General features: G+C 39.0%; 1 protein-coding gene across 1 annotated transcript in view; it reads left to right on the top strand.

Moving 5' to 3' along the window:
* The window catches only part of HSD17B12 (hydroxysteroid 17-beta dehydrogenase 12), an 88,356-nt gene extending 67,042 nt beyond the window's left edge, over positions 1 to 21,314 (top strand). Inside the window, exons 7-11 of the mRNA XM_069857915.1 lie at positions 2,809 to 2,843; positions 8,147 to 8,228; positions 13,581 to 13,646; positions 19,041 to 19,190; positions 19,387 to 21,314. Of these exons, the coding sequence (XP_069714016.1) occupies positions 2,809 to 2,843; positions 8,147 to 8,228; positions 13,581 to 13,646; positions 19,041 to 19,190; positions 19,387 to 19,491 (438 nt within the window). The 3' untranslated portion in view covers positions 19,492 to 21,314. The remainder of the gene's footprint in view (positions 1 to 2,808; positions 2,844 to 8,146; positions 8,229 to 13,580; positions 13,647 to 19,040; positions 19,191 to 19,386) is intronic.
* Positions 21,315 to 22,323: the final 1,009 nt, after the last annotated feature.

Raw genomic sequence — 22,323 nt, 5'->3', positions numbered from 1 at the left:
GTGTTAACAAGTTTTGCTATTTTGGATAAAGATCAGGCAAACACATACGGACACTGTTACTAGTGGTAAAACTGCATTTCTCCTATATGTTGTTTTATTTGAATTAATGCTGGGAATATTTTACATGTGTGTACAAGTTATAAATTTGCCAAACCTGAGTATGGTAGCAGAATGCTCTGCTACCATTTTTTAAATTGTGCTTTTGTACTGTTGGATCAGTCTGAGTGTGGACTTGGCTCGGTAGAGCGATGCTGAGTCAGAGAGTTGCCTTCTGTTACTTTATTCTTTATGTACAGAAAAGATACTGTTTTTTTAAAGATACTGAATGTATCCCTTTTGCACATCACAAGATGTAAAGATGAAATAGGAAAAGCGGTTTAGCCCTATTTCACAGATCTGAAGTTCCCTCCAATTATTAATTTTAATGGAAAGGAATAGAAGCGATGTTGAGTATGAAATCCAGTTTTGTCATCAGTGTGTTTTTGGGGACAGGCAGAGGCAAATTGACTACCTGTCCAGCTGAACTTTAGAAACACTGGTTAACACAGCTGGTGGGGAGGGACTTCTTGATTTCTACCTGAATTGTGTACCTATTGTTACATCGTGGCTCTTAGTGACTTCATAGGTTTTTATTAAATTTATTTAAGTCAAACAATTATCAAAACACATTTTTGTGTGTTTTAGTTTGGAGATCAGTAGCAACCAGTAGGTTTGTGATATGCTGTTAGGTCTGTATGTACGTTGCAGTTAGGGTTTAGACCGTGACTGCATTTGTGTGGATTTATGACAAAGTTTCAACATGGGATCCCCTCTCCATTACAATGGTAGATCCTGTACTGGTTTTTCCAACCATTTATGGGTTGCCCAAGGGAAGGCAATTTCAATCCACATCCGTGTGTCAGTGAGGTGATATACCGCGTTACACTGTCCTGAGAGACAAACAGTTTGCTGCTTTTTGCCAAGGGATCAGTGGCGGAGATCGTGAAGCTTGCACCACATAAAAGATCTGCCAGTTTTGAACTAGTCTTAAAATCAGCCCAAATCATTCTTTATTCTTGAACATAGAAATAAATAGCTGTTTCTACATGGCTTCTGAAGTATTAGCATGTGAAAAAGCTCGTGTATACTTGGTCTTCGTGTTAGAGGGTTTTTTGAAGTTGCAGCAGATCTGTTTAGCTTGGTGATGTTTACCAACTCTGAATATTTAGTTTGACTCCTGGGGCAGTGCTGAGAGTTAAATATGTCAACTGCTGACTTCATGAAAGTAAAGTCTGTTCAACTCCTGCTTGTACATTTCCTTATTGGAGCTGTCATGCAGCAGAGCTGATGGCAGGATCTATTCTAAGTGAGAAATGCCAATAAAATGCTAAACACAGCCCTTCTCTACCATTTTCTTTGTGTGTCAACTGCAATCAACTGAAGTTTTGTTTTCTTTTGTGGTTTTTCTCCTTTATTCCTGAAAGTGTATGATTTATAATTCAAAAATAAAAACAAAAAAACCCAAACCAAGATTCAGCGACATTCAAGGGCTAATGCATGGTAATATGAATAGCTTGCTACAAGAAGATTTGTTTCTTTGTGATAAAAGTGCCTACAGGTGTTGTGCTCCTGTGTATGCCAATTTCTTTTTATGTGTGTATGTTTTGCCTCCCATACTACTCAAACGTTTCCTGTTTTCAGCTATAAAGGTAATTTATTGTCATTGGAAGTACCATTGCATTTTGGTGGCATTGGTATTTTATTACTTCTCATTGTTCCCAAGAACTTTGTTGGCACACCTTTTAAATATGTGAAAAGTGGTAACGATTTATATTCCTTCCCTGATCAGTCTCTGGTGTCAGTGATGTGACATTTATTAACAGGGTTGATTGGGATCTGGCTGGGTAGTTTCTGGCACAAGCTGAACTTTGACATTACTTCTTAAAGGCAGAAATTTTTGGATTTAAATTGTATTTTAGGGTGATAGTAATTAGCAGTAGGAAAACAAACTATTTCACACTAAATAAAAATTTGCCAAAGTTTGCATGAAAGCTTGATATGTTTCCCTCATCAGAACTGCTCTGTGTGCAACTGGGAAGCTTATTTTAAGATTATTGCTCTGGAGAATCCTTCAACCAGGTTGTAAATAGATTGCTCAGTGTCATAATGAAGGCAGGAGCTTCCAGAGCAGTGAGGAGGTTTGCCAGGCTACTTTATTTGTGAGGGTGTAGGCTCTGCAGTACAAAAACATCTGTGTAATTAGCAAAAAGTGTTTCAGGGTCTTAAGTGGGGTTTTTTTTGTAGGTACCAATGTAGGAAACTTATCTTCACTGGTTCTGTCCAGTCCTCTCGCTGCTCCACAGTTTATTTTAACTTAAAATCTGATGCTCAGTAAGCCTAGCTCAAATGCATTGGATATTGTCGTGAGTCTTTGCACAGGTGGTAAATTTAGTCAGTCTTGAGTGAGATAGATGCTTTTTGTGAAGAGAGAAAGGTCATACATGTACTGTAGTACTCTTGATGTTTTAACGTTCTGTAGAGGCTGTAGATGCCGCAGAGCGGTTAAGGCACTGTTTTATTTACTCTTATTGTACTTATGCTACTAGCCAGACAAGTTCACCAGATTCTGTGCACACACTGCTTGACAGAGTCAATTTATCCAGGTAGAACAAAAATAAACTGCCTACGCAAAGTATGGTCTCCGCTTCCTCAAACTGTAACTGGGGTGGAGGGGGTGGCAGCTGCTTCTGGGAAGAAGGGAGGTTTCCCTCAGTCTCTGGCTGGCTGGTGTCTGCATTCTCAGCCATCATGAATGTTTTCCTTTTGCAGATGACACGATTGGTGCTGCCCGGCATGCTGGAAAGGTGAGTCACACTAACACTATCCAGACAAAGTCGTCATTATTTATAGGGGAGAATCCTTTCTTGAAAAATTCATTACTGTGACTAATCGGCCTAGTCTCCATGTTTTAACGGCAGAGTAATGCTGGGTGAGTCACACTGATGGTGCATGAATCATCAGATGGTGGAAGCCTTTTCTACTTGATTCCCTTTTTATTTTTCCTCTCCTTTCTCCTCTGTTGTGGTGATTCCTTTTAGAACAGAATTAAAAAGCCCGTCTGACTCATCAGCACTAACTCAACAACCTGCTATTCTGAGGGGGTGGTTACAGTTCCTGGGAATAACCTTCTTAAGGCTATTTCTCTAAGTCATTGTAAGTAAAATGGATGCAAAGAATATGTTCTCATTATATAGTAGGAGGTATATTCAGGAAAGTCTGTGATCATTTGGAAAAGTAGAATTGGAGACCAGCTCTTTAAAAAAGAGTTGATGCACACCACTGTTGCTGTGAAGACATGTGCCGACTTCCTAGCTAGCTCCTAGGTGAAACTAAAATTTGCACAGTTTCCATGTAGTCCCTCCAGGCTCTTTTCTAGCTGATGTTGATTGTCCAAGGCTGTTTGCCATCTCTGCAGTGCTGACCCTGGCTTGCTGGGGATTGCCCTACATCAGGTCTGAGCTACGCTCGTAATACTGAGGAAAGCTGTGTAGGACCATGCATGACAGTCATTGTGGTATTGCCTCTAAACAAATGTTGCAAGAGGAGCGCATATACATGGCAAGCCTCCAAATCTGACAGATTAAGAAAAAAATGGGTATTTTTGATATCATCCCACTATCAGGGAGTCTTCATTGCAGATCAGGATTCAATTATTCAAGTATTGCACGGATGCAGAGCAAATGTTTTACATCTAAGTCAAAGTTTAGTGGGTACAAACTGTCAGAGCTAGTGGTCAGTATGACAGTCTGTGTCTAGCACATCAGGGTGATGGTGAGATTTGATTTTTAGTTAAACAGCCAGGAGATAAGGAGTTGTTTATTTAAGGTAAAGAAACTTAAATTAGAAAAGAAGACCCAAGACAGAGTTCTGGGATTGGGGCATAATATTTCCCAATAAAGCTGGAGTAGAGGATGAGGATTATTGCACAGTGGTAGCTACTTAGGGTTTATAAATAAAAAGTTACTCCTTGTCCATTCACTACTATTGATACATAAAGCCTCTTGTGAACCACCACCCTCTGAAGATGCCAGCGTGACCAAAGCTATTGTGCTTTCTAAGGATTTAATGTTGTTTTGTTATCAATGCTTGGAACTTTGAAGCTCTAACAATTTCTTGCTTCCATTTATTTGTCTAAAGAAATGTTGTAGTTATCCACTTGGCAGAGTTGATCTCTTCAGCTTCTTACAACAGAACGATGTATGCTTTACTTATAGGGTAGCCCATGTATGTTTTTCTGTTGTGTATTAACCTGGATAAGATTATTTGAATGAAAGACAGCAAACCAGGATTCTGCTGACTTCTGTTTCTGACTATCCTTGAGCACACCATGTCATGTTTCTTGTCACTTTTCCTAACTACATGGTTACCTCAGGAATCTCAAAGATAAATTTTTAGGAAGAAGCTTGGCAAGAAAAGGTTAATAGTGGTTAAGAAATAAAAGGTGGACGTACTGAACTTTTCCCTGTAAATGAGCAGCCACTTTGAATGACTCTTCATTTGAATGAAGGGCTTGGTTTCTGTCCCAGGAAAAATATTTTAAAAAGCTTCCATTTTCCGTTGGTTTTTTTGAAGTCAGATGGGTTTGCAGTGCACTGAAGCAATGTCTGCAGCTGCTGACTCCTGCAGAATCATAGCTCACAGGCCATTAACACTGCTAAGTCTGTAATCACAGGAGGACATGGCTGTCCAGCAAATCCAAGAGCATGAACGAATGGTAGCTGTACTTGTCTGTTCTTTGGGCCAACCATAAATTTTTCACATGGGGTTGCGAGTTAGGGAAAAGGGCTCTAAGAATAAAACAAGAATAGGGATCCCATCATTACTTCTTACTTGTTCAAAGAGAGTAGCGTGTTGAGTGGATAGATGCAACACAGAATGCTGTATCATCTTGCAGATGTAGTATGTACTTTAATGTATTTGAGTGTTGTTTTTATGGCAACATATTACAAGACAGAAATAGAGCAGAGTTTGCGTGCTTTGCATCCAGGTCTGCAAGAAGAAAACACAACCACATCTTGGCATGTCTGTTATTTTTTATTTATAATAAACATAGCAGCATTAGATGAATGCATCTTCCAGAACCCTGCTGTGGCTCCTCTCCCATGCCCTGAACACTTAGTGGCAATTTATAATCTGTGGCTTCCTATTACACTTAGATGAGCAGTTCCTCTGTAAATTTTCAGGCTAGCCTCTAAGGTGGAAGACTCATAGAACTAAAATTCAAGGCCTGATGTCTTTGAGAACTAACCAAATAACAACAACAACAATCAGTTGACTGTTTCTAGACAAATATCAAACTATGGTATTTATTGCCAGGGAAGTAGCAAGTGCATAATTACATTACAGAGGAAGCTTGCTCTTTCCACTTGGCGTGCAGCTGGAGCAGGCACTGGTTGCCACAGCAACAGAGAGATGGCTAAATATAGCCTCCTTGGCACTGGACCACTTAAGGTAGAATGATGGGGAGGTGTGAGGGTGTACTCCTGGCTCTTTTCATCTTGACCAACTTTCCCCCACCCCCCTCCCCGCGTAAGTGCACAGTTGAGTTGGATGGACCCAAAATTTCTTTTTGCTGCACTGGAGCTTGTGTAGTTCTTTGAATGCCTCCCTAAAAAATTCCTTCTCCAATTCCTTTAAGAAGCAATATTGTAATTGGAGTAATTGGAAGTGTTCCCCCTACATACATGCTTCTCGATTTCCTTTTATCTGGAGGTTTTAAGTTATGAGCTTTTAAAGCTAGGGCTGTTTTCTTGATATATAAAAAAATAACAACGACAAAACTCACAGTGGCATTGACTGCTTCCGAGAGAGCAACACATGGAGATTCTGCAAGGGGCTGTTATTAATTTGTTGTTTCCCAGAGGGTTTTCTTTACTGGGTCAGACCATTAATTCACCACATCTAGATGGTGGTCACTACCACTGGGAAGTTGCAGGCTACTCAGATGCTGTAAGACCTATGCTTTACACCTTGAACGCTGATGTCTCTCCTAAAGCTTCAGTTTGTTTTATAAACATGAGGCTGGTGCTTATCCATAGAAGTGCTTACCCCTTTTTGACTCCTAATAAGCTTTTGTCCTCAGTTAAGTTTTGTGGCAAGAACTGTTGTAGTCTGAATATGGAAAGAGCACTTCCTTATATCTGATCTAAATTTCAGTCATTCATTTAAAAAAATATAATCTTTCGTTTGTATTCTGAGAGGATAGATCAGATCTCGATCTTTGTGATTCATTAGTCTGTGTACTCTTATCATGGCTGCTTTTAATAGTCTTACAAATTGAACCAATATTTTCACCAATATTTATTGGGTTTTGTGGGTTTTTTTTTTCCCTTCTTTTCCTCCTTTCTTAAATCATCAGGTTCTTAATGTTTCTGCCCTATATTTGGAGGGATAAGTATTCCATAGACTGTAATACAAGATTTTGGTGGGGTTAGATCTGTCCCTGCTGTTCCTATCATCCTGTGATTTGGCTGGTTTTGGTGACTGCTGTACAAGAGAGAACTCCTTGTGGTCTTTGTTCAGGTTTTCCAAGGAGTGGATAGTTGATTTACAGTCCTGCAAGATTTGTGATTAGTTCATGTTATTTTCTTTAGTATGCATTGTTGGGTTTGTTAATATTGATTTTTCATCTGCTATTCTGTAGTCTATTCACACATAGCAGTCTGAGGTCTTTAAAAACTTCCTCATAGCATTCTCCTATCTGGTAATCTCTTAAAAACTGTACGAATACTCATTTTACTATTAATCCCCATTTGACCTCATGAATAAATATCACAAGCACCACCTGTCTTGATATGAAAAACTTCTGGCATCCACTGTTAACCTTTTGCTGTCCTGAAAATTCTGGATTAATTTGTGGTCTCCTCTACATACTACACGTTTTGATCTTCATTACCACTTTATTTCACCAAACAAGCCTTGCAGATAACTCCTGAAAAATACAACAAACTTTGGCAAAGGTGGTTGAAATCCTGAATGACTGAAATGATTCTTTTTTCACGTTGGCCATCTCATTTCCAGAGGTGAATTGATCACAGATCTAATTTACACTTTGTATCATGGCAGAAGCCATGTTGGTTTGAATCTATTGTCACAATTTTCAGAGTTATGTAATTTTAGTTTTTAAGGGTCATTTAAGCTCAGCTGTTTGTTTTCAAGATGACCACTTAAATCATTGTGGTAGCAGCGGCATAAGGGTATATGTGAATCTGCAGGAGTTGAGCTGCATGATGCCTACCTGCATGCATGTTCTCATACTGCGCGAAACACCACATCCTTTGTGGTACATTCAGGTAAACTGGCTTCAATTTACTACAGGGTAAGAAGTGGAGACTCATCTTTCACTGTGTTGGACTGTCTGATAGCACCTTCTAACAGTCTATTTGCCCTACTTTGCCTGAAGCTTTTAGAACTAATTCTTTCTACCTAGCACTAAATAATATGTTCAGTTTTGTAGATAAAACTAGTCACAGAAATGGACATGCTCAAAATCAGTCAAGGAGTCTTACTTTCTGTGCTACCTGCATGTGCTTTAGAAGTGCTTGGCAGAGCAGGTGGTAGCTAATTTCAAACTAGTACCCTTATCTAAATATTATTGTGGAATGCTTTCACTGTTACTATTACACAGATGCAAAACAACTTCTATTTCCAGTAGTCATCCACTGATTGTCTCCCATGCTATTTTAAGTGACTTCTGTATTTGAGCAATAGATTCAGATATTTTCTATCCTGGAGATCCATTATGAAGTAACATTTAGAAGATGAAAGGAATGATCAAAGTGTTAACTACGCAACAAATTTGTGTTGCCTTTTCTGCTACTTCACTCAATCTATTTGGCATAGTTTAGCGCAGTGTATGTGTATGTATATGTAGGAGCATGATTCTCTTGCTGCATTGACCTTGTTCCTGCATTATACCAGGTGTTTGAATACTTATGTTGTGCTTAAGGTCATATTCTTAAATTTTAATTTAGGACTTGGTTGGGGGTTTTAAACATATCTTAATCTCAGTTGCATCCTAAAGGTTTTCTTTAGGCTTACAGTAATTTTCTGAAGCATGAAAGACATTTCCTTTATTTCATAATAATATATCTTCACGGTCTTTCAGATCAAAAGGGGTGATCCTGAATATCTCCTCAGCTGCTGGGGCATATCCAACTCCACTGCTGACTCTTTACTCCGCAACCAAGGTAAGTGTTCTTTACCGTGCTGAAATCAAATGTCAAACATAAGTCAGCACTACAGGAATAAATGTTTTTGTGTCCATCTAGTGGTGCTTTCATGAACTGAGTTTCTAACTTAAATTTTTCTTATACTGGAAGCTGGAAGGTAGAGAAAAAAATTAATGCAAGGGTTTACTGGCATGGAAAGTACTAATGCTGTTAATGTATATATTTCGTCCTGCATTCTACTTGGAAAAGGATGCTAGTGTACCAAGCAAGTTTAGCATGAGGTTGCGAAAGGACATTGAGTAAGTTTAACACACTTCCTTATTTTGACTTTGAAACTTTTTTCCCCTAATCTTACAGAAGATGTGTATCTTCAATGTTTATGTACATGTATGTATTTAAGTAGGACTCTCCTGGTGCTTGCTGGAAACAAGCATTTGTCCTCCTTTTGTATTAGTTGCCTTAAGTTTAGCATTTCAAGTAAGAAAAAGGATAGAGCTCTAGGGCCTCGTCATTGCCAAATAGTCGACTTCTCTTGATCTGCTGACTATACATTCTGCTAATGTAGCCTAGTATGTCATTTGAAGCTCTTGTAGTGAGTGGATTATCAGCTTATTTCTCCCTGGCACCCACCATAAATTCTAGGTTCTTTGTAGCAGGGCTGCTACTCGACCAAAATTAAGGCATGATGTTACCCCACTCTGTATGCAGAACTTTGCACTTCATTCTGTGACAGTCAAGAAATCTCATGATGTTTTACAATAGTTAAACAATAAAAATTTATCAGAGTCTCTCTGGACTGAAGCTCTCGCATGTCAGCCACTCCATCTGATGTCATCTGCAAATTTGATGAGAGTGTGCTCTGTGTCACCATCTAGATTTCTGAAAGGAAATACTGAAGAACATGGGCAGCTGGATTGATCTGTGGGGTTCTCTGCTTGTTATGAACCAGTTGTCAAGCTTTCGATCATGGCCCTTTGAGCCTGGTGATGCAGCCAATTTTCTGGCCAGCTCTTGTCTGGCCAACAGTTTTTTCTTCCAGCACTTATCTGTTTGACTTCCAAATGAGAATGCTGCAGAAGGTGGTGTCAAAAGCTTTACTGAAATGAAAAATATATCTATATATACACATACTGTTTATATGTATTAAAAATTTTGTTTCCCTCATCTACAAAGCTAGTCCGCTCCGTTGTAGAAAGCAATTTAGTTGGTCAAACACGATTTGCTCTTGGTAAATCTGCTAATTGTTTCTGATGTATCTTCTTGTCCTTTATGTGCTTGGAAATTAACTCTGTGATCTTTCCACAAACTTAGTTGCAGCTGATAGGACCTTTTTGAGGAGGGATATATTAACCGTCTTACAGTTGTCAAAGACCTCCCTTGGTTTCCATACTTTCTCAGGTACTGTAGGCAGTAGACTGGTACATATACAGACTAGTTCTTTCAGCTGTCTTGAGTGAATCTGTGGTGACTCCATGGATTTGAATACATCAAGCTTCTCTGAGTAGTTGCTGAGTTGTTGCTGCCCCTGCCTATCTCTTTCATTAAACAAGTCTTGTGCATGCAGAGGCATCCAAGCAGGCTTTGGCTGGGCAAAGGCAAGAGAAGTGTTGAATACTTTCTTCTATCCTGTATCTATAGGTTGTCTCCCTCATCTATCAACAGAATTTCTCTGAAATTCCTCTTGAAACTAGTATACCTCTAGTATTCCTTTACTGCTATCATTAATGTCCTTTACTAGTGTTTTCCTAGCTTGGATTTTGTTCCTAAGTACCCAATAATATTTTATGTTTCTCTTTTCTTACTTCTTATTTCTGTGTCTCATGATCATTTTTAGTTCATCAAGAAGCTCCCCACTTAGCCGAACGCTTCTTTTACTGAAGTTTCCTGTTGTCCTCCACAATAGGCTGTTTATTTCACCAGTTCATAAGTTAATAGTCAAGATCTACATTTCACATTAAATTTATCTGCTCTGGTTTCTCTCTGTGTCACTGGGATGGTTTTGTCTTTCTGCAGCTGGTCTTGTTTTTTTTTTCCTGAAGATACTTATAGGGGCTTCTGAAATTTTTACATAAAATGTCTCCACTTAATGCTGTAAAGACAGAACATGGGTACACAGTATGGGGCTGAAGTGTACAGGATAAAACTAAATGCATGACACATTTACACTGGGATTAAAGCACTCTGACACTACAGCTTTTTCAGGTGCACCTAGTAATTACCCTAAATATTTAAAGAATTTCAGAGTCTAGGCAGAACCTTAACAGGATGGAGAAACCTTCGGTAATGTCATTCATGTCAGAATGTCTTTCCTCTAGACTCTTGGTAATGACTTCTTATTGCCTGAAAGGAATTGATGTGCAGTATTTTATTCGTACCAAAGGAGGGGATATTTAAGTTAAGTATCATGAAAGCATGAATTAGTTTTATCTGCTAAAACTTGCTCAGGAAATGTCTTTTTTTGAGAGCATGGTTCTTTGTTTTAATACAAAAGGTCACTTTTGTATTGGCAGTGCCATCAGCTTTTTGCAATGAATTGAGTTTCTGATTTTAGGGATAATATGCCTTGCACTGCTTCAGTTAGTCTTTTTTTTTTCAGTGAGAATCTCAAATATTTCCACCTTTCCCCCTAAGAAACTCAATTACAGGTTAAGTAGTCTGCCTGTTCTCAGCACTGCTCATTTTCTACCACAGCAAGATTACTAAGCATGAAAGTAAGTCCTCTAATGTAGCTATAGAAAGACTGTATCTGTGATTTCTAAGGATTTTCTTTATAGAGGGGGTTTAAAGCGTAGTATCCTTCAGGTCTAATTCAATGGCTTTGGCTAATTACCAGGAACAGATGCAGTCCAACTCTTTAACCTTCCCATGGAGAATTCCCTCTTTTACAATGAAACGAGACACTTCTAAAGGGATCATAGTCCTATTTTTGACAGGCATACCTATCTACCTACATTTAATACTAATTAGAAGTGAAATACAATTACCCTCCTGTCTTTAGTATTTAACTTTGTCACTGAATATTCAAGAAGTTGTTTTCTTAATGCAATGTTTATCTGTTTATATAGGGGATACTTAATTAGACTACGTTCTTAAGACTGTCTTAAGTTAGAAGCTACTGGGGTGCTTGAGGGTCTGGAGGTCTTGGAGTAAAGTCTTCAAGACTAAAAACTCCAAAGTTTATTTGGATACTGAAAGTTGTTTTTTCTTGTGTATAATGAACACTTTCTTTATTGCAAGCTCTTTGCAACCAGTAAAGATGACAATCACTTTAGACTGTGTCTCCGTAACTGATTTCAGGACTCTGACATGTAGAAATATTTATAAATTTCAATGATCAAAGGCCTTTGATTAACACAGTATAGGTGGTAATTTATTTTTAGTAGATTATTGACATACTCTGTGCAGTTATTACACCTACATCTGACAACTGTATTCAGGGACTGCATTGAATTATTTGCATCTCTATGTGAAGTGCCTTACTGTTGCAATAGCACAACTAGCTCCCTTGAATCATTGCTGAGAGGCCTGATTTTCAGAGACGTGTCGAATACTGGATTTCATTATGATCTTGGAGAAAAGGGAGAAGAAAAGAACAGTTGGACAGAAGATAAGCTTTTGGGGTTTAATAAGCTTCCTTATAGCTTGCACATACAACTTGATGATGAAGAATAAAAGGACCTGTCTGCTACACAGCAAACTCTGAATTTCTTTCAGATCTTGTATATGCTCAGAAAAGTGTCTATAGGAGGTCCAACACAAAAGAGACTCTTTATTTAACAAATTAAGAAAATCAACAATGATCACCTTTAAAATAGTTCCCTTCTGAGTTGACACACAGCTACATACAGTGCTGCTAACTATACAAAGCAATTCCGTAGATCATTTTCTGAAAGGCTGTTGAGGATCTCCATTTTTGCTTTCACATTTTCTACCACCAACAAATAGGTTTCTTTGAGCACCAACGTGATCTTTGGGATCTCTTCACTGTAAGCCTGAGTCAATAATTGAAAAGTTTGTCATGTATTTCTTCAGTTTCACAAGAAGCTTGATGTTAAATCGCTTCTCACTCTTGCACACCAACATTTTCTCACTGAGGGCAAGAAGACTTCCGTGTTTGAACACACGTCCGCTCATACTGAGAGAAATAATCGAGTTGAGCCTTGTCTCACTGTGACAGGTTAGAACATATACTATAACCATTCCTTTACGTTTCCCCTCCCACTCTTGGTTCCCAAGCTATAGGGTTCGTTTCGAGCTTTTTGTGGCAGACTTCATAGTATTACCACAGTAGCATGTGAGTGTTTCCTTTGCTTGTTGTTTAGACTGATTTCAGTAGGATGACCTTAGTAGGAAAAACATTGGGCACTGAGAGCTTTAAGCTCTGATTTCAGTTAGGACTTAGGTTAAGCTGTGACATGGTCAGCAAAGGAAGACTGTAAAGCAAGTGCAATACTAGAGCTTTGCTGTTTGTTTTGAAACTGGTCTGAAGCAATTGCTTCTTAAATACTTGAATTTTTTTTATTTATTTATTTTAGCTTCAAGCATGGATAAAATAGTTTAGTTCCTTCAGTTGAAGGTATCAATTCATCCTGCTGAGCTATATTGTTTCACTAAGCCAAGAAACTGTAGCAGAACCTGATATAGTTACTCCCTGAATTGCAGGAAGCAAAATTGGAAAGGTGGTTTAGAAGAGCTCTGTGAGGTTTGAAGTGCTGAGTAGCCTTGGGTTGTTAGAACAATACTTTAACATAGTTATGGAGGCACCTGTATCAGATGTGAGGAAACCTTGAAGGCAGGTACAAGCATCCACCTTTTAAGCCTTTCTTCCTTTAAACTTTTAGTGTTGCAATTTCTAAAACTTTTAAGTTTTAGAAGAGCAGCTGTGGAGCTAGACTTTATGACTAGGAAGGAGTATCGCCGTAGGGTGAAATTTCTTAAAAATGTAAAGGCAGAAGACAAAATATTGAAACGCTATATTTAAAAAGCCATGCACAAGAGAAACCTACTTAAATCACTCTTTAAAAAAGAGGTCTAAGGAGATGACGCAAGTAGTGCACAATGTGAACGTGCAAAGTCTTATTTTCCTTTTTAGACTAGGTTTTATGTAAGAAATCTGGTTTCTTTTCCTTCTACATTAAAAAGAGTTTTATTTGGTTAGATTGAGCCTTGCTTCTTTAAAAATGCTTTATAAGCATAGGATTTCTATTCAGATGGCATTGCTGTAATGTGCAGAGTTTCTTTGAAAATCTAAGGTTTTTCACTTTGAAAACAGGACTACAAAGAGTAATTTAAATATGCTTACAAAATCCTACAAATTATAGTGTCCATTTTAATGTGTAGCATGCTGCATGTTTTCCTTCTTTTCTCTAGGCTTTTGTGGATTACTTCTCCAGAGGCCTTCATGCAGAATACAAGAGCAAGGGCATCATTGTGCAGGTGAGTAGAGTTTGTTTCATGTAAGTGTGGTTACCACAGCAACACTGGTGTCTTGGCAACAAAAGGGAATCAGCATATTCTCTTATTCATGAATATGTGACGCAGACTGAGGATTTCCTTTGATCCCATTAAGAGCTTTCCTAAATTACTCTGAAACAACAAATCTTGAAGCAACAAAAAACATGGAGAGCTGGGTAGGGGGGGTGATCTTTTTTTTAGCTGGTGGTGGTAATCAAAGCTTTAAGTATAAAATATTCCATAAAACTGTGCGTAGCTCTGTAAAATACATCTTTATACAACTTAACCTACTGGAATGGGTTTCCAAAGTGCATTTGTACAGAGATTCAATGGGTAACTGCTCAAAAGACTATAGCGATCTGTTCCCTGTAGTGTCAGTGATTCAACTGCTAGTACAAGCATAGTAGTAGCAAGAAGAAACAAAAGCACCAAAGACCCTTTGTATGTAATGGACTCATTTAATTTTCTTTAGTACTGGCTATCCATATTACTAATGAGTCTCCCTTTTCCCTCCTATGTTTTCCTTCCATAGTTTTAGTTATTTTTGATGGGGCATAAAAGCAGACTAAGCCAGTTTCTCACAACTATGTGACTTTGCTGTAATATCTCTTCTCATATACTTTTAGTGTTTACTTTCAAAACATAGCTGGAATTTCCAGCTTTGGTCGCAAACAGAGCTTTACTTATTACACTTGTTCTCCAGAACAATATTCAGTTTGATAAAGGTGGAATAAGATCTTAAAATGCTGTCTTCACAGTACAGGTATTCAATTAGGGATCTTCTTATAGACAGGACTAGCCTGACATGCCTGTCATCTCCCTGTTCTGAGTGGTGATTCTCGAAGCCATCTGAGCTCCCAAGGCCCTATGAGGAGTAAGGCACAAAACTGCCTGCCTTATTTGTTTAATCATTAAGCATGAGAGCACAACTTTTGTTACTCGCTAAAATCAAAGAGAAGTTGTTACCAACTTAAAGCTATGTAACCTTTTTGAAATGCTAGATTTTTTATTTCCCTTTAAGCATGCTTCATAAAACAAGAACTTACCACCAGGAAATATCCTGCAGTTACTAGTATCATGTCCCATCTCAGTTCCTGACATAAGATTGTGTTAAGAAAAAAGGCAGTTGCTGGATGAGGTATTCCCATGCAGTCACTGACCCTTTAATGGGAACTCTATTTAAACCTTACTCTAAACATCTTAAGGGATGCTTTTTATCTTAGAGTTTGTTGGCAGTTGGAGAAGAAGCTAGCAAAGGGGGTCCCTGAAAACATTCTAACTGTTGTTGTTATACACCTTCTTGAGGATGGAGTAAATGACATTAGTTTTACACTAGTAACAGGTTAAAACTTGCTGTAGAGCTCCCAAAGCATAACTTCTCTGAGTGCTTGATGCTGTGCCCTAGCACTCTGGGATCTACCTTCGGCTACACCAATGTGCAGCAATGAAAGATGCATAAAAAAGTAGCACTCTGAAGAGGTACATGCTCAGGGTGGTTTTGTGTGTGCTTTCAGTTCTTGAAGTGGATTACGCTGGAGTAACATTACTGTTTTACATTTCCTTCTCGCAGGGCTTTCCAACACTTTCCCTGGTTTCAGCCCCAAACTGTCGTTCAGTGGGTCAATTTTTACCACACTGCAAGTTCCTCAGTGCTTTCTTTACACTTTTACCCTTCTATAATACTTCTCTCTACCCACTGTTTCTGAAGTTGTATTACTTGTAGATTTATCTTCATTATCAGACAGCTGTTCTTCCAAACCATTTCACCTATGTGCAATATGGCCCGCTTTAATCTATGCTCACAGTCTTCAAATGAGACTGAAAGAACTGATGCAGTATTTCTCTTTCCTACATGAGTAGTATGTAGTCTTCTGATAGGATTTCTTTCCTGCTCAGGCCTATCTACAAACTGCAAAGCATGGGCTCCTTCAACACACATCTTTGCTGGTAATAGAGCTGGGTCTGGTATTTGTGTGTATGTGTTCTGGGCTCTTTCTCTTTATGGTGCTTTCTTAGTTGAAGTTGCTGATAGATAACTTAGTATGACAGTATTTAGAGACAGATGTTTGCAGGCAAAAGAAATGTTACATCTTTGAGATGTGTTGTTCTTATGTGCATTTGTAACCAGGCAGTCTCTTCCTCCCTGAAGTTTAGTTAAATTGTGCTCTGTTGGTTTGAAAGGAAAACAGAGGAGTGGGTGCTGTGGATTTATATAGAGTATCTATTGAAACAGCAAAGGTAAATAGCCTAGTAACTCATGCTTGGCTAAAGGCATTAAACACAATATGAATGTAGATAGGATGTGGAAGACTTTCTAGCTTTTGGTTATGGGAAGTGTCTTACTTTTTTAACATTATAAACAAACGAAGAATTAAATCTGTCTTTCTGTATCAACAATTATGTTTTCCTGTATGAAACTTAACAGGCTGTGGTAAGCTGTCTTTTTGTAACTTCCATGTTGGCTAAGTGTGCTGAATTCCTGACAGCACTGTGGTTTTGTCCCTAAATGTAGACAGTGAATTGCCATTCTGAGTTATGTGGGCCTGATGCCCAACAGGTGTTACAGCTTCAGTTTGTTATGCTAATTTTATTGATGTCCATGTCCTTGTTTTGTTCCAGCCGTCTTGTTCCAGTCGAAGTCACTGTAAACCACTAATAAATTTTACAAGTATCTTCCTGTGAAGACTAGCTGATGAGTCTTCTTCAAGCCCTTAGGAAGACTGCATCTCCTTTAGACTCTTTGAAGTTCATCTCTCTGACCTTCAGAATGTAGCACTTTTAATTCCAGATTTGCACTTCTAGTTGAGGTCACAATTTAAAACCGTCAACTTTCACCATGCCAATACCTGCAGAGCAGCACTGAGTGAAAAGCAGAAACACAGTACCGGTGGTATTTTACCAGTTTCTGAAGTTCAACCTAAGTTATATTAGCTTTGCTCAAATGGATTGCCTTCTCCACGGGAAGCTTAGGTTTGATAGTGCATAGTGCTTTTCTTGCAATGCAGACATCTTTAGATTAAAAATATATTCTTTCTGGCCGACAGGCCTGCTTAATTTTACAGATGCAGCACAGTAATAACATAGGTTAAAATTCTTTGTGTGTTTGCATGGAGAGGAGATAGGCAAAAAGAAAAGGAACGAGAAGGAAAACAACAAGGACTTCTCGCAAGACTTTTTTTGGGAAAATCTCTCCCTGAAAGGTTTCTGCAGACTTTAGTGAAACTTTTGCTCTTAGGATATGTCTAAAAATGTTTCCTATTTCTTTACCCCCTTTTTAACTCCCCCTTTTTTTAACTTCAGTTATTATTGACTTTTTCCCTTTATAATTCGTTACTATTTGTAATAAAAGTAGAACAGTGAAAACTTCCACTACCTTTTTCTTCTGCTATATCCACTATAAAAAATATCAGATCACAGAATCATGGAAGTATTTGTCTGGAGGGATCTCTAGGAACTAGTTTTATAGTATAATGTTGGGCTGTCCTCATGTTAGCAGTGAGACTGCTGCTAACACAATGTCACAGGCTAGTGGTGGCTTTATCCAGCCAAATCTTGTTGTGACCTCTGTGGACAATCTGTTAGTGTTGCACTGCTCTTCTAGCAAATGAATAAGCTTAGAATTATTTTGGTTTTTTTTTCAAATGCCAAACTAAAGATTCAGTTTAGTAATTTATTCTGAAAAATGGACGAGGAGCTGGAGCAGAAACTAGGTACTTATGGTGTTATATTAACAGAATGAGTAGTTTGCTTATGCAAGCATTTGTACCTTTTGGCAACTTCAAAGGCAATAGTAACCACTTCTGAAATTCAGATCTCCGTGGTTTTCCTTTACATTTGAAAGTGGAGTCATGCAATAGGTTTTTGAAAGTCCTATTTATAGAGAAAAGTGCACAGTTTTAATGTTCTAAGGTGAAGGAATGAGCAGGCATACCAGTGTTTCCTGCTCTAGGGGTTGAATTCCTGTTGAAATGTGCACAGCCACAGGATGGGTAAATAGTCAGTGAAAGTTCAAGTGATCCTCTCCTGCCTGTACTCTGCTTCTGAGAGTGTGATGGTAAAGCTAATGTTTCTGAGGTCGAGCATTTGTGGACGTTGTTCTTCAAGAGACTAACATGGGGAAGCAGTTTTCCAAACTGTAACTTGCTCAAATATATTGAGTTTCAAAATGATATTCTCATTTTGAAGTCCATTAATGTAGCATAAGTGGATGCACACTTCTCGGACATCTGCTGTAAAGATATATGAGCCGTAGTGCTCAGTACTGTGATGGGCAGTAGTGTCTGTATGCATTGCATCACTAGTAAATCCACAGACAAACTGTCAGTGTTTTAGGAGGTCCTTTTCAAAGTGGTAAGGTTCCAGCCTTTCAAAACTTGTGAGCTCTGTTTTATGTCAATATCTGATTGAGTGGTTATAGGCCAGGGCTTTTTGATTACTTTTATTTTTAGAGGCCTAAATTGAGGACAAGCAGAAAGCAGTGCCAAAACTATGACTATGGGGAAAGAGGGTTGCTTCCTAATGTGCAAGTATGCATGCATTTTCCTTTCTTTTTCTAGTAACATGAGCTGGAGATAGGTGGGATGTGGTTTTTGGATCCCCTCAGGTTTGTCTCACCCCACCACAGACATGCCTTTGTGGTACCAGTGTCCCTCTATCAACCATGTACCCATGTCTGCTTCCTCTTGCTTTTCCATTCTGCCAGGGCTGGTTAGTTCTGACACCCACTGTTGCTTTTTCTGTTTCTTCCAAACATTGCTATAAAGGCCCAGGAACTGTGCTCCCCTTTTTGATCCTTCCTTCTGCCCTTGAGGTCTTCCACTCTGGTACTGGTATCACAGGTGGTTTTGGAGGAAGAAGTTACAAGCTCCATGTTCCAAGTCTTCTTACATTGGCTTTCCTCTTTCCTTCTCCTTCATTTGTCTTTCTCTCTGTGCAACCACCAAACTGAGGAGCTGTTACTCAAGTATTAAATATCTATCTTGGGCTCTGGGCCTCCTTCCCAAGAAAACCTTGGGGGTTTACTACAGAGAGACTTCACTGCAGCATTTTCTGTTAAACAGCTGGAATGAAGTTTTGCACTTATAAATTTTAAGAAGGCTTTTCAGTCATAGGGTTGAAAGAGTAGTTTTTCTGGGGCCTCAACTTAAGGTGCTGTCAACAGACGACTAAACTCTCTACCCTTCACATCCAAATGTAGCCCATAGGATATCTTATTAAAAGTGGTGTTTAGTATTGTACACCGTGGTCTTATCATCAGAATCAAAGGAGTCTAGCTTAAGCTAAAATTCAGTATACAGGTTACATGATTTCCAGTGATTCAGATTAACTTACAGATGCAAGTGTTCTCTGCTTAACATGATCTTTTTGTACATACAGAGTGTTCTGCCTTATTATGTGGCAACAAAAATGTCCAAAATCCGCAAGCCAACCTTCGATAAGCCCAGTCCTGAAACATATGTCCGAGCTGCCTTAGGCACAGTAGGCCTGCAGTCCCAGACCAACGGGTGCCTACCTCATGCACTCATGGTAAGTCACCTTGGAAAATGTGAAGCGTCCTTCGTATGTGGTTATGTAAGGAAGAATAAAGAATAATTCAGAATATTAAATATTTTTATTCTTTAACTTCTAATAATAACTTGATGATACTTGTGTGTGCTGGTAACTGTTAGATTTCACTCAGTACAAGGTATGTATTATATATTTTTTTTTTTTTCTTTTTTAGGGATGGTTCTTCTCTCTCCTGCCTACACCTGCTGTCATTAATTTACTCATGAAAACAAACAAACAAATACGGGCTCGTTATTTGAAAAAAATGAAGGAGCAGTAAGTTGGAGGCAACTCGATCTTGGAGCTTGGGACTCCTGCAAGTTCCATGCCTGCTCTGCAGCACTGAGTAGAGCTAATGTTTTAAACATGTCCAATCATAGGTGTACTTTCTAACAAGCGAAACAGTCTTGTTTTGAGGATACAAGTGAAGCGGGACTGTTGACTTCTAGTACTGATTTTAAAATAGACTTTATTTGTTTATAGATATTATGAGGGAGGAAATGCTTTGGACTAAAATTGCACTGTGCTTTAAGGAATGCTTACATGGACTTGATCAGATACCATGCTGTTGAGGAACAGCTTGGTTATATAGTGTCCATCACATCTGTATATTGCATGTGTGGGTGACGGGCAGAAAAATTGTAGTTCACACTGGAGAAGTGGACTTTCTCACTGGAGTTTCTGGACAGGTGGGGAGGAGTGGGAGAAGGAGCATATTTATTTAAAAAGATAGCCTAGGACTATTGGCAGAATATAACTTTTTCCTAGCTCAGGTTTTGATACTTGCAAGGATTCTACATTGTCAGTCAGCTCATGAGTGCTCCCCTGCTTTACATGGTCCAGTGTGATTTTTTGTTTTGAACTTGATGGAAACGGGCCAAAACCCCAAATGACTGTCACTGCTTATCTATAAATATATACATAAAATAACATTGCAGAAAGCATTTAAATTCTTGATACTTGAATATGGGTTCTAACTTTTCCGTAATATGTAATCTATACCATTTGTAATAACATTTTTAAAAGTTCAGTGCCTGATCTTTGTAACAGGTGGTGATAACACAATGTAGATAAATGTCACAAGTTATGTGTTATGTGCTGGTTGCTATGTAAAAGATAACGGGCACTTTAAATGCAGAGCTTGAAATGATTTACTCTCCTTGTTAGCAATGATAGTTAGATATATTTTTTTTAAATATGTATTAGTCTGTCTTTTTGGTGATGCCCTTTGAAATGTAGATCTTGAAGATTCAAGGCAGCTTTAAAAATGAGAACCAGTAAACTTGTTAAAAGTGGAACATTTTAAATTTGTGTTTAAACGATTCATTTTACGGTTCTGTTGCAAAATGGGAGTGCTCTAGTGAGGCTGAAGTTACCCAACTCCAGGAGACAGTGATCAGAGTATCTTGAAAAGTCTGTACTGCTGTTGTCTTTATTTACCTACTCTTTATTTAAAAGGTTTCGGATTCTAGCATTCCTTTTATAAATGTAAAATGTACTGAAACTTACAAGGCAAATCAAATTGCAAGCAGCTACCAACGTTTTCTGTGGTGACTGCCTGTGGTTGAAGAGTGGAGGCTCTTTTCTGTCCTCGAAAGAGTAATTTCAAGCTCTGATTTTGAAGTAAAATATGTTGTACTGAGACATGGTTTGGGGCTAACATTTCTGTACATTGAAAAAACCTGAATACCGATGCAATGGTGCTGATCAAATCTGAGACGCAGATCCTACCCCATAGTTTTCTTAATTTTTGGAACAGGGATGGTGGGCTCGGTGGTATTAGTTCTCTAAGAACACGTGACTTGGTTTACTCTGGATCTGATGTGGAAGCATTGGACTAAACAATATGGATGTTTTTGACTTTGTAAAACAAATTAAATGGAATTTACTCTGAATCTTTACTGTGTTGGGGTTTTTCCTTAATGTTTGCCTGTACATTCAAATGCCTGATTGTCCTTTCTCATATATAATAATGCAGTGAAAATTACTGTATTTTTACATGCCAAACCCAAAGCTTTTATTAATGTGTTTTCCTGGCTGTTCTCTCTCTTACTGTCCTGATATTTTAATCACACAAAATAAACTGTTAATTAGAACTATGAAGCTATTAATAAGAAATAGTTATTTCCAAATAACTGTTTTCTAACTATTGAAGGTGGTTGGAAGGATGTGCCTGAGCAGAATTCCATACCTACTGTGTTCTGCTCCTGAAGCAGAAATCCCTGGGCAGGGCGGCTCCTGGGAGCCTGCAGTCTCCTTGGCCCAAGTGTGGGGCTGGGGTGCCCCTCACACACTCCATGGTTGGACTCAGTCTGTGGTTGGACTCTATGATCTCAGAGTTTTTTCCAACCTGGTGATTCTATGATTCTCCGACGTTTTCCTCATTTTCAAACCACAGCAAGGAATCCCTTTTAAATCTCAATTGCCTTGGTGCTTTGAATGCTTGTGCGCCGGGGCAATGGGGTTACTGTGTGTATTCAGTAGCTGCCACTGTGCTTTGAAGTAGAATCACAGAATCATAGAATAGTTTGGGTTGGAAGGGACGTTAAAGATCATCTAGTTCTAATGCCTCTGCCGTGGGCAGGGACACCTCCCACTAGATCAGGCTGCCCAAGGCCCCATCCAACCTGGCCTTGAGCATCTCCAGGGATGGGGCAGCCACGACTTCCCTGGGCAGCCTGTTCCAGTGCCTCACCACTCTCCTCGTGAAGAAAATTCCTCCTTATGTCTAGTCTAAATCTGCCGTTCTCCAGTTTATACCCATTGTCCCTAGTCCTGTCTCTACAAGCCTTTATGAACAGTCCCTCCCCATCTTTCCTGTAGCCCCTTCAGACACTGGCAGATGGCTATAGCGTCTCCTCTGAGCCTTCTCCAGGCTGAACAACTCTCCCAGCCTCTCCTCGTGTGGGAGGTGCTCCAGCCCCCTCATCATCCTTGTAGCCCTCCTCTGGACCCGTTCCAACAGCTCCGTATCCTTTTTATGTTGAGGATTCCAGAACTGGACACAGTACTCCAGATGAGGTCTCACAAGAGCAGAAGAGAGGGCCAGCATCCTTTCCCTCGCCCTGCTGGCCCCGCTTCTTTGGCTGCAGCCCAGGACACGGTTGGCGAC

The sequence above is a fragment of the Phaenicophaeus curvirostris genome, chromosome 5, assembly GCF_032191515.1.
Source record: "Phaenicophaeus curvirostris isolate KB17595 chromosome 5, BPBGC_Pcur_1.0, whole genome shotgun sequence".
Lineage (NCBI taxonomy): Eukaryota > Metazoa > Chordata > Aves > Cuculiformes > Cuculidae > Phaenicophaeus > Phaenicophaeus curvirostris.
Note: the sequence above shows the minus strand (reverse complement) of the source record. Positions and strands in the feature narration are given on the sequence as shown.